This window comes from Stegostoma tigrinum, chromosome 15 (assembly GCF_030684315.1).
Source record: "Stegostoma tigrinum isolate sSteTig4 chromosome 15, sSteTig4.hap1, whole genome shotgun sequence".
NCBI lineage: Eukaryota > Metazoa > Chordata > Chondrichthyes > Orectolobiformes > Stegostomatidae > Stegostoma > Stegostoma tigrinum.
In genome coordinates, this window is record NC_081368.1 from 43969337 (window position 1) to 43982596 (window position 13260).

At 37.7% G+C, this 13260-nt stretch overlaps 1 protein-coding gene across 11 annotated transcripts in view; it reads left to right on the top strand.

Annotated features, from left to right (window-relative positions):
* clcn5b (chloride channel, voltage-sensitive 5b) overlaps positions 1-13260 on the top strand; it is a 136915-nt gene that overhangs the window by 61602 nt on the left and 62053 nt on the right. The window contains exon 1 of one of the 11 annotated variants that reach the window (XM_048544293.2): positions 4117-4298. The exons of 9 other annotated variants lie outside the window; for them this stretch is intronic. In XM_048544293.2, the coding sequence (XP_048400250.1) occupies positions 4280-4298 (19 nt within the window). In that variant the 5' untranslated portion in view covers positions 4117-4279. Of the gene's footprint in view, positions 1-4116; positions 4299-4645; positions 4811-13260 lie in introns of those variants that run through there. One more of the 11 variants, XM_048544294.2, reaches the window with a different exon arrangement.

Here is a 13260-nt window from a genome sequence, read left to right on the forward strand (position 1 = left end):
TTTTCCTGAGCCACCTTAGTGTACAAAAGACAGGATTTAAAAACAGAAGCAGAACTAAAACAAACAGCCAAAAGAAAAGAAATTGTCCAGACACAAAGCTACAATGTCTGTTCCACAGCCTGTGAACACTTGGATGTGTTGCGACCCCACATGCCACCACAGCCAAAATGCCACCTTCTCCACTGTCAGGTACCTGCACCCATCCATGGCCTGGAGTCACAATTCCAGCGACAGTGTATCACCATTCTTTAGTGCTATCTTGCCTCCACCAACATTATCACCACCATGACACTGTGCTGGGCTCAAGCTGAACACTGGGCATACCTCACCAAAGCAGCCTGCGCCTCATTCTGGCTTACGTTGCTGCCACTGCTGTCTCCTGGGACAAATATTTCAGCAAAGGAATCCACTGATACTGATCCCCAGAAAAGAACTTCAATTAATGTCCACCTTTGTATGGGAAGGCAGCTGTTTTGGATGGTCATGGCAACAGTTTTCAAACACTCTGGCCATCCAGTATGGGTAGAGTGATTTTTCCACTTTGGATATTCCAGCAACTGGGGCAGCACCATCTATGTGCAGTAGAATATCCAGGCAGCAGGGGATTTTACCAGAGTTTGTTGAGAATCTGCTGGATTAATTTCAGAGCACAGGTTTGGAAGAATCTGGTTGTGTGATGAATTATGCACAGAGTCCTGGATGTGTTTCTTGCTCAATTATGAGCTGTTGCGGAACTAACATCTGAGCAAATGCATCTCTCTACAAAGGAGGTGGAATTGGAAAGGTGTAGTTCAGGATTGACTCAATCACAGATGACGAAGTCAGTTCAACTGGAATCCATTTAGCTACTACTGAAAGATTCTGGCTACAGACAGGTTTTAAATCTAGCCTATTCTCAGCATTATTGTTGTCTTCAGAATCTTGTTTTTCATTGTGGGTTGGGCATTCAAATTCAACTGGCTATATGGCAATAGCATGGATATAAAGGTCTATTAATATGCTGCTAGACATATTCAATAATGTCCCTAGACCTGTCTAGAGAGTAAAAACTATGCTTTACCAGAGTGATGGTCTGTTTGCTTGGATCCTGGTGAAAATATAGGCCAAATAATAACTTCAGATAATCCTTTTCCCCAGGCCACCATCATCATATTCCTTCACTAAAGTAGAACATTGAGGGATGGCATTAAGAATAGATTTCTTATGACAGCAATCTGAAAATAGGGTTTTCAAAGAAGTGGCTCATGAGATTGTAGATGTTATGTTAATTCTCCAAGATTCTGCAAGCTCAATTAAATAAGCAAATATAACCCGTCTATTTAAGAAAGAAGGGAAACACAAAACAAGAAATTAATAGGCTAGTTAACTTGATTTCATTCAAAAGCAGAGTATCACTTGAATGGAAAATGACTGACTGCGAAATTCCAAATTTCAGAGGAATCTGGATATTCTAGCTTGTGTTACTTGAGTTAGTGTGCAGATACAGCACATAATTAGGAAGGCTAATTGGGTGCATGACTTTGTGATGAGAGAAATTGAATGTAAGAGTAAGGATGTTATTCTTTGGATGCACAGGACATCAGCAAGACCACATCTCTCATACTGTATATGGTTTTGCTCATTCTTTAAGAAAGGTTGTAAATACATTGGATGCGGTTTAGACGAGGATTACTCAATGGAAAGATCAGACAGGTTGTAGTGTAGAATGGTACCGTGTGCAGTTTTTGTCCCATATATTGACATTGGAAGCAATTCAATGGGCTAATTCCTGAGTTGATGGGGTTGACTTTTCAAGAATGGCTAAGCAGGTTAGGCTTTCATTGATTTGAGTTTAGAAGAATGAGAGGTAATCTTATTGACACATCCAAGATTCTGTGGATAGTTATGAAGATCTTTTCACTAGTGGGGGAAATCTCAAACTCAAATGTAGTTACAGAATATGAGGGCACTTATTTAAAAGTGAGATGTAAAGGAATATCTGAAATTCTCCACATTAAAGAATTATGAAGGCTAGATCACAAAGTTTTTTTTAAAATAAGAGTTAGATAAATTTGTAAAAAATTGGAGTTGATGCCCGTAAGGATCTGACATGAGAAAGGAATTTGAGGCCTGGGAGACACCACCACACATTTGATCTTATCAAATGGCAGGGCATGCTTGAGGGGCTGGATTGTCAAATGCTGTTCCTTTCTTTCTAGTGTTCTTACGAACGAGAAGTTAGTTGCTTGAAGTTTTGTAAAATATTGAATTGTCTTGACAAGTTGGATATGGAAAAGATGTTTACTCTTGTGATGAGTCCAGAACTGAGGGACCTTGTTTTTAATGTTAGGGGTTGGGACAGAGTCAAGCAAAACACTTTCTCTCAGATGATTGTATGAATTTGGACCTCGCTGCCTCAGAAGGCAGGCTATTGAATATTTTCTTGGTGAAGGGAGGTAGGTCTTGTTAGGAAAGGGAATCAAATTGTCAAGAATAGGTGGAAATGTGGAATTTGGAACACAAACAGATTAGCCATGATCTCACTGAATAATGCAGCAGGCTTGAAGGACTGAATGGCCTACTTATTTTAAATTCATGTGTATACTTATAACATAGAAATATCGAAGAAAACAGCAGGACTGTGCCATTTGACCCTCAGAGCCTGCTCCAGTCAATATGATCGTGGCTGATTGTCCAGCTCAATACCTAGTTATGCTCTCTCCCCATTATCCCTGGCCTTATTAGCTACAAGAGCTACATCTACCTCTTTGTTGAAAACACATAAAAAGTGGTTCAGGCCAAAACATTATGGTCATGAATTCCACAGAAACATGATCAGATCTATGCTGTCTGAATAACCTGTGTAATTCAGCTCCTTGACCTCAAGATTCCAACTGTGTAGAATTGAATGCTCGCTCTCATTTTGAGTTTGGCAGGAGGACATTTAAGCAAGTGAGTTGACCCCATCTGCTTTCTTGCCCTTCCTGACTCTGATTTAGTCCACAGTGACTTTTCAGAACCTTATCCCACAGCCAATGGTTTTGACTTTACAAGTTGAGGGTTTGCAGTTACATCATTGCATAAATTTCAAGAAGGCCTAGACCGGCCCATTACATAACATCACGTGTAATTCTTTAGTCTAAGAGGTTTTCATCTTCCTCGGTACAGCAGTCCGTGGTTAAACAGTCAGTCAGCCAGTCAACTAAGTACGTAATGTAATAGTAATGTAAGAGAGTATATCATCGAGACTGTCTGAGAAGTCATGTTAATATACACAGCAGTTAATAAAATCCCAGGTTGGTCTCATTTAAGAACCTGAATCTTACTGGTATTTGTTATGTGTACCGATTATATAGAAAACTATATCACATAATTTGCCACATGGGGAACATAGCTCTCTTCAGACTCCTGAGAAGAGGGAGGTATCCATCAGTGTCAGACATTTAGCGTCAGAGGAGAAGTGTTGGACCTGATGAGAGCCACATCACTGCCCTTGCTGCTGACCCCCCTTCTCCTTTCTACTGTGGCCACTCTCCCACCAACAGTAATCTGTGGCCTGAGATCCAACAGTACTAGACCCCATGGTTTGGTGTCATACTGACAGAAGCTCACATTGCCTTTCAATAGAGCTGCTGGCCTCTGCTCAACAATTCTCAACAGGCAGGATTTGAAGAGTAGTTTCTGCCCAGTTAAGTGCCTGAGTGACTTTCCCTTAAAAACGTAATGTAAGGCTCTTGTCAGTTGTCTGGTAGTGGGGAAATGAGAAACCCGCCATCTCCATGAAATAAGGCCCAGTGAGCTTTGAAGGTATTTTCTGTCTCTCTCTAGAACCTGTGATGACCTGGGTGTTTTCCGTAGCGTTGCTGCATAGTGTAAATGACTGGTGTGGCATTAGCGAAGACCTAGGAATAAGCCAGTCATGCAAATGTTCCACAACAAAGGGTTTTCTGATTAGTCTAAGTGACAACAAAAAAATACACATTTTGCGCTTCCCACTAGGAGAGTAAGGTGAGAATTATTTGTGTTATGCAGACAGTGTGTTGCTCCAATCTTCATTTGAACAGAGGTTTGTCTCATTTGGCAGTGTTGAACTTAATTTTTAACCTGTGTTGATCTATGTACTCTTTCAAAGTCCAACTTTTGTGACATGCAATCCATTACTGTGCTGAATATGAGTAGCTGAAAGATGTTGTATTTCTTTCCATATGGAATTAAGGAAGGAAAGACCATGGCATGTACATTTTACCAGAAGTTGAAAACAGCACAAAACTGAAAATACAAACAAAATTCTAGAAAAATCATGTTTGCTGCACTGTCAAGTAAGCTTCAGTTTTTACATGTTATTGTTATTAAGTCAAATGTTTAATGCGTAAAATAATATTTTAAAATATTCATTTTATATGTTAACTAATTGTTGAAAGCAACCTACTTCTGTTGTATATTACACGTGCTTAAATGTCTGAGTCAGTTCCAAAGAGTATTGCTTCCTGTAATATTCCCTAGTGATTTATGAATCTGCAGTATCAAATTTTCTCCTTCAGTCGCTGTTGTCCAAAGCATGAAACGACAACAGGGAGAAGAAGTGTACTGTTCCCAATATTAATTCAAGATTTAGATCACATGGCTTGACTGACAATAACTTCACAAACAGCCTAAGCAGAACTGTGCAGGTGATTCCAGTGAATCAAATCAAAGCTGTTAGCTGGCAGCAGTATTTACAGCTGAGAAGATTCGGTTGGTTTACTTACTGATATTAATGAAGTCTGTGGGCTTTACTCGTCTTTCCTGAACCTGTAAAAACATATTACAGGAGTGCAGAGCATATGTGGGGGTAAGTGATGCCTGAAAGGAGGTTGGATTAGGGCAAAAATCAATCTTGTGCCGGTAATAAAATCGATACTGGAGCTGCTAGTAACGTACAGGGATTCAGACGCATCAAAGCAATTTTCTGAACACTCCTACTGAGTCTGCTTTGTTTGTGAGCAATAGGTCCTTTTTTTTTAGGACGGGCAAGTGTTTGTACTAATTTTATCTGCTACACCGACCATTGGCTCAAGATGAGCATTTTGGTTTGTTTCTTTTAATATAAAATATTAACTCTATACTTAGAATGAAAATATATATTACTCAGTGTCCTGTAATGCAGAAGGTTAATTAAAATGGTGTGCAAATGAAAGAGAAGTGATCATCTGAGAATTTATCAAATTTTTTTGGTCAGTCTCAGGATTACTTTCAGACCGTCTTAATTTTCCCAATGAGTTGTAAATGTGTGTTAATTGCACTGCATCGGTCACCCCATTCTAAATTTTAAAACTTAGGGCAGATTTCCCCTTGTCGGAGGTCAAAAAATAATTGCCACCTCCTCAATTATGTGCTCTTGGCAGGCAAGAAATGTGGCTAGAACTGGGTCACCAGCCTGCCAATTTGAGAGGTGTTGTCCATTTGTCTTTAGCCCTATCTCCCTATGACTATCGCCCTGTGATGAAAGGTTAAAGTACTCATCTTCTGGCTGCTGAAACCCCCAAGTAGTAGGCCTGAACCAGCAAACTTTAGGATCCAGATGTTACTGGCATCTGGTTCCAGTGTTAATAACAAAAAGGGGAAAATTCTGCCATGAATGCTTCAGAAATGAAAGACATTTTACAATTCTTTGCTTTTTTTTTCTTTTTGCATGTAGTATTAACTTTGGAAAAATTTTACTCCCTTGCATTGCAGTTTCTAAAAAGACATGTTGTATAGTTTCTTTTCACAGTATTTAAAAAATGTACCTTTTTTGTTTTTATTTTAAAATGTTATACATTTTTATTTTTGGGGATAATATATTTTTTATTCATCCTATTCCCCTACCTTGTCTCCCAATGTTGCTGTTCAAATGATTGAACTGTTGCAATCCCTGGGTACTGTAATTTTGAGATCCATGAGCATTGCCAAAAAATTTATAATTTTTTTTAGGTCTTCCTTCTCTCTGTCTTCTAGTGTAGCCACCAGCTACTTTTGGCACTTCTCTAAACATTCAGCATGCTGTACAATTTTGCATGTATTCCACTACTTTATGCTGCAGTTTGTTGGTGCTGACTAGTCTTTTAGACACAGAGTATATGAAAGAAGAGGAGACTGGCCCAAATGGATCAGTGTATGGTTTCATTTTGTAAAAAAATAGTTTGGAGCGCCTGCTGATCTGATGGATAAAGGTTCTTCGTAGAGGACAAAGTAAAAGATTTACAAGTCAAAACAGTGTGGAGCTGGAGGAATATAGCAGGTCGGGCAGCATCGAAGGAGCAGGAGAGCTGACGTTTTGGATCGGGACCCTTCGTCAGGACTGGGGAGAGTGAAGGGAGCTGGAAAGTATGCTGCCTGACTTACTATGTTCCTCCAGCTCCACACTGTATTGACTCCAACTTCAATGTCTGCAGTTCTTGCTATTTTGAAGATTTATAATTTGATTTCAAGTCTGTGCTGAACGACCTGGTAGAATTAATCTAAGCATCTATGTGTTCACAAAGGCCAATCACACTCTTCCCTTTTCCTTGCATTGTTATAGTGAGGGCATCTCAGAGTAATTCAATTGACTAAAACATTTAAACATGTTTTAGACTTGTTACAAGTGCTATGCCAGTGCAAGTTCGTTCCTTCCAATTGTTAGCCAAAGTTTGTAGGAAAGGTTTGCATTGTATTGAGCTATATTGTCATTTTTCATTGGAAACTTGTCCCATTCAAACTTTTTTAAACCTCTGCCTAGATCCATTAGTCACAGACAGCAAATGAACCACATTTGAATCAGCAAAATTCACTAGTTTATAGTAATGGAATTAACCATTTCATTACATGTAACTGTCCAAGACACACTTTAAGTGAAAATTGCAGATTGAGAAAAGAACATTTTAAGAGCAGCATAATATATTCTCTGAACTCCTAAGACGAAGGCTGCAGCTTGATCCAATTTGATTCATTTTTGAATTCCCATTCTTAATGCTATCTCAATTCCACTGTATTTGCACATGTTTGGAATGCACAACACATACTGAACACATATCTATTTCAGATGCTTCGCAGTCTCCAGTGAGTTTCCTGTGTTCACTGAAGAAAACTGTCAGACCAGCAGTACATTTTAACACCATTTCTATTTCAGTAATGTTTCATAGTATTAGTTCTGTCACAAAAATTACACAATTTCCACAATTGAAATATATTTTTGTAGTAATCTTATTTTTGAATGCACAATGTATAGACGGTGCTTACTTTAAAACAATAAAATACGTTCTAGGCACAGGAGTTCTGGCAACTTCACTGTTTTGAGGCCTGAATTAAAACCATGCCCATATGCCAAATACTACAATATACATACAAATTTAGAAGTTGTAATGCATTCATTGTGTTGTGTTTTTAAAGGCTATAAGCTACAGAACCTTTTGGTGCTCAGCTTTCAGCTTGTGAAGATGCCTCTGAGGTCTGTGGTCATGAAAAATATCTGCCTTTATCAATTATGCTGTATCTTCAAGTTACTTTGTCATAAAAATAACTTTTAGTTTGATTTGGCTTCATTTTTATATCTTCCCTTTTATTTTCTAAATTTTACTGTGCATACAATGTAAAAATTCTCATAACAGAATGTGTATTTTACAACCTGAAAGTATGATGCTGTTTACAATGTCAACATTATGTGGTGATGTACCATTGTTTTCATTGATCATTATTATAAATATGGAAATCGGCTTTCTGTAATAACAAGTGTTGAGTATGTTTTCAATTTAAGTACTAAGTCTAGGTGGCGTTGTAGTAATGTCACTGGATTAGCAATCCAGAACCTCAGGCAATGCTCTTTGTGCTAGCGAGTTCTATCATAGATGGTGAAATTAAAATTTAATTTAAAAATCTGGAATAAAAAAGCTGTTGTTTACAAAACAAACCTGGTTCACTAATAATCTTTATGGAAGGAAATCTGCTTTCTTGACCCGGTCTGGTCCACATGTGGCTCTTAACTGCTCCCTTGGCATCAAAGTATAGGCATTAAATGCTGACCTAGCCAGTGATACCCATATCCTGTCGACACATATTAAAAAAAACTCCGCCATTTTCCTGTTTACTTGCTCATAAATTGGTGTAGAGCTGTGTGTGCATCTCAAATATAGTTAATAGCTGTCTACGTATCATTTCCAGTAATGGAACACTTAGAGCTGAACACAAGCAGTCACAGTACACTTAGCAGCCTTTGGGTTTTTTTTGTAGCTAACAACTACTGTGCTTATAAAGCAAATCCTTTCAGATAAATAATTAACTACTGAATGTAACGTACAATACATGTGGGCTTAACATTAACACTTACAGTACTTTCAGTTTTCTGGCCAGTTTCCACAAACAGTTATAGCAAATATCAGCAACAAATTGCACATGCTTAAAGAATCGCTTAAATGGGTTGCATGCTAAGTGCAGAGAGTGAAGGTGCTAATTGCAGTTCATGGAGACAGTAAACAGGGTCCATAGGCCAGTTGGCCTGTCATTAGGAAAATGCTATCAAAATCAATTATTAAGGAAGAAATAGTAGGACATTGAGGAAAGCTTAGCACATCAAATTGTGTCAACATGGTACTATGAAAGAAAAATCATGTTTGACAAGTTTGCTACAGTTCTTTGAGGATAAAACAAGCAGAATTGTTCAAGTGGAACCAGTATATTTACTGCATTTGAATTTCCAAAAGACATTTGATAAGGTGCCACACCAAAGGTTGTTGCACCAAGATAGTAGCTCCCAGTATTGGGGGTCATGTTTTAGCATGGGTTAGGGAGTGGTTAACCTACAAAAGATAGTTTGGATTAATGGGTCTTTTTCAAGTCGTAAAGATGTAACCAGTGGATTACAAGCAAGATTGGCTCAAGGCCTCCATTATTTACTATTTATATTAATGCCTAGGAGGACGGGGCAGAGAGTAAAGTATCAAAATTTGCTCATGATAAGAAAATAAGGCGGGGATGGTATGATGAGGCCATAAGGAATCTGCAACTTTGGTGGAAAAATCAAAAGTAGGACTTTATTGAAATGGAAAGTGCAGTTGCGATGGATCTGGGTGTTCTTGTTCATGAAACACAGAAATTATTATGTAGTTGCAGCAAGCAATTAAGGCAAACGAAATGGAATTTAGTCTTTATTGCTAGGGATTGGAATTTAAAAACAGGAAACTATGGTTAATACCGTACAGCATATTGATGAGACTATATACAGTTTTGGCCCCTGTTCTTTTGTGAGGGGAGGGAGTTCAAAGAGATTTCCTAGGCTGATTCCTGGGATGAAGAGCTTGACTTGTCACAAAAGCTCAGCCAGTTGGGTGCTAGAAGATTGAGGAGTGATCTTATTGACGCATGCAAGATCATACAGAATTTTGAGGGGGCTTGATAAAGTAGATGTCAAGTTTATAGAACTTATGACTTATCAAATTTAAATAGAAATCTGCAAGTCATTAGAAAATGAGAATAACTTTTCACAAATCTGAGAGCCTAAGTAATGTTAGCTGACCCGGAATAGAAGCATTGGAATGGGAAAGAAACTAGCCTGTTAATTTAAAAAAAACATAAAAATTGAGGAAGGGATGTAATTTGCTTGGCCTTGAGTCTCTGTGATAAATGATTGAAAAACAGGTTGAACTTCAATTTGACATTTGTGCTAAGCAACCCTTGTAATTCTAGTGTGCCTGCTTTGTTTGTCTCCTTTGTGTAATAAACTATGTATTATGTTGTTCAGAATATCTGCAGCCTTGTGTGCGTATGTTTGTCACAAATCACCATGTTAGTTAACTAAACAAATCAAAAATATCAAGCCAGGTTTGATTTTTGCATCTGACTTGCCCAGTAGTACCATCTGCTGGGATCATAACACTACCTCTGCCTTAAGAATATTCAAAGATTCTGCTTTCTTTTAAGGAAGTGAGTATCAAATATTCACGATCCTCAGAAAATTTCTTCTCCTTGGCCTTAAACTGGCAGTCCTTTTTTTTAAAGAGATAGCAAGAACTGCAGATGCTGCTTGTCCATTTTTTTAAAGCAGCAATCCCTCATTTAAGATTCTCCACAAAAGGAAACAACCTTTTCACTACTATGAAGACCTCTTTGAGTCTTGTATATTCTGACCAAGTTGGATCTTGCTCTTCTAAACTCCAGTGAATACAAATCTAGTCTTACCCAACTGTTTTTCGTTAGACAACCTGCTCTTTCTAGGTAACATTCCACTATATCTTCTCCCAACTCTTTCCAGAACATTTAGCATTTTAGTTGAAAAGACTGATATTGTCGACAGTATTACAGATTTGGTCTCTCAAATGGCTTGCATAACCTTTTTTTCCTTTATTTCCCTTCTTCAAAAATAACATTCTATTTCATAAAAGTAAAACACTGTGTATGCTGGAAATCTGAAACAAATGGTGAACTCTGGAGATCTGAGCATTTCTTGCAGCATTTGCGGAAAGAGAAAAAGAGTTAACATTTTGAGTCCAGCATGACTCCTCTTTAGAACAGAACATTCTGTTAGTTTTCTTAACTACTTGTTGCACCTAAACCTTTACGATTTACGTACTAGGACGCAAACTTACCTCTGTATCTGAGCTTTGCACACATAACTTGGATGTCAAAACTGAATGTACAACAGCCCTTTGTGAATACCACAAAATTAGAGGAGTCCACATGGCAATGTAGACAGGTGAAGCGAGTGATCAAAAACTTAGCAGATGGAATGCAGCAACAATAAACCAGCTGAATATAATTCAAATGGGCATAAACCACAAAATTGCAACACAGGGGAATTCAGGAGAGTCCTCAAGCATTAATCACAAAAAGCTAGCACCCAAGTTCAGCAAATAGTAGGGAAGGCAGTTGGAATGTTTTAAATCAAATGAAGTGTACAAATATGCAACACTTGGTAAAATTAGACAACAGCTGGTATTTTAACAACAGTTTTGATCTCTCATCTATGGAAAGAAATACTGACATTCGAGGCAGTCCAGAGAAGGTGCACTAGGCTGATTTCTGGAATGGAGGGACTGTCTTATGACCAGATGTTGATTCAGTAGGACCTGTACTTATTGAAGTTTAGAAGAATGAGAGATGATCTTATTAAAATGTATAAAATTCTTAAGGGATTTGACAGGGTAGTTGCAGAAAGGTTGATTCCATTTGTCAAGGAGTCTAAGACCCAAAGGGCATAATCTCTGAATAAGGGATCACCTTTTCAGAAACAGAGATGAAGAATCTCTTTTGGAGGATAGTGTGTCAGTGGAATTTTTTTACCCAAGGGCTGTAGAGGCTGGGTTATTAAGTATATTTAAGGCTGAGATAGACAGATTTTAATCAGGAAGAGAATCAATGGGGAAAAGGCAAGAAAATGAAGTTGACGATTATTAGATTTAATCTAATAGTGGAACAGTCTCAATGGGCTAAATGGCCTCCTTCTGTTCTTGTCTTATGGTATTGTGTTGAGAAGGCATTTCGACTAGTGGGCAAGTCTCTAACCAGCAGATATAGTTATAGAATAAAGGAACACTGGCTTAAAACTGAGTTGCAAAGGAATTTCTTCTCTGAAATTGTGCTGTTTAGATTTCTGTAAATCAAAGTTGTGGAGGTTGGATAATTGCAAGTATTTAAAGAAGACAGATACATTTTTGAAATATTGAGGAGCTAACAAGTTTGATGAACTGACACAAGGAATTGAGGCTTGAAGTAGATCAGCAATAATCTTATTGAATGGCAGGGCAGGTTTGAGGGGCTGAATGGCCTGGTTCTGCTTCTATTTCTTTTGTTCTTACAGGGTGTAATGGGCTTAATGTAAAAATATTCTGATTTAGAATGCCTAGTGGGTGTGAGGAAAATAGAAAATTGTTATTTTATTTCTCTCTCTTATAGATCCATGTGCCTTCCTGAATATTAATGTTGGAAATATTTGTATCCACCTTATTGGTATTGCATTAAGATTTTAAAAAAAAATTGAAGTTTTCGTTTTTGAATACGGAGACTGGATGGTGTCTACTTGATCTGCTGAGCTTGGGAAATGCTTTTGGATAAGCCTTACAGTATATTGTAAATAGTAGCTGTTGAACACAAATTTATGATTTTATATTACATCCCACTAATTAACCATAAACCAATGCTCTATGAAGTAGAGCCTTTTTTTTAAATCTGCTTTCTGCCTCCACCAACATATTTCCTCTTACTTCCACATGTAAGTGCGCAATCAAGTAGTTTCATAGCTCTTCTTTGTAATACTTCATGTTGAATATTTACAAGAAATTTTTGGGCTACATTACTACAATCCCATTCTTGCACTGGCAAGCCTTGCTTAAAGAAAACCCAAATGGAAACTGAAATAATTCTCAACTGCGCTCTTTTCAGCTAAGGTTGCTTTCTGAGATTCTGTGGTCAACGATAACTTCTATAAGTTTGACTAGAGAACCAAACATTAGCAAGCCAGAAGTTGTGTAATGAAGTTAAGCTTCTTACAAAGGAGCTCACAGATGGTATTCAATCTGTGGGATTCAGGAATCCTATGCCTTCATTATGTCATAACAATTGAATCATTGACACTGTTACAATAAACTGTACCCAAAATATTCTAAGGCCAAAACAATCCTCTTTTCCAAGTATTTTAGAAAATACTGTTTGTATTCATGGTTGCCTGGTTTATGATCTCTGATATGCTGCTAATACTAATTTTCCTTCTTTATAAAGCATTTTGTATCTTTCAGTACGAATGTGAAATTACCACTAACAGCCTAGATTCTGTACAATACTGGTTTGCCTCCAACTGATGTTTGTAGCACTGTGTAGAAGCGTGTAACCCATGGCAAAGAATGATCCGATTAAAGTTTAGAGAAACATCTAGCTGAAACTTGAAATGAACCAGAAGAAAATAATCCAGTAATTCTGGCCTATTAGAGAATATGCTGAAATGTCTTGTGTAAAAGGTTAAAGTTGCATATAAAGTGATGAATTACCTATTAAGTTGCTTAAAGGAGATGAGCCTTCTGATTCCCTACATGTACTCATTATGTTACACTTATCTTTCATTAATGATGGAAACTGAATTGAGCACTGCTAATGTTATTCCTCTTGTGTAACCCTGGCAGTGCAGTTTCACCTCTAACTTCGTTCTACCTCACTTTTGCAAATTGCCTAATCTTTTGCGGCCATTAATGCTGTATCACTATGGTCATTGCCATGAACTTGTCTGTTGTTTCTGCCAGTTCCAAACTATCTGTTCCACTGCTCTTAATCTTCTCAAAATCTCCAAGTATCACTCAATCT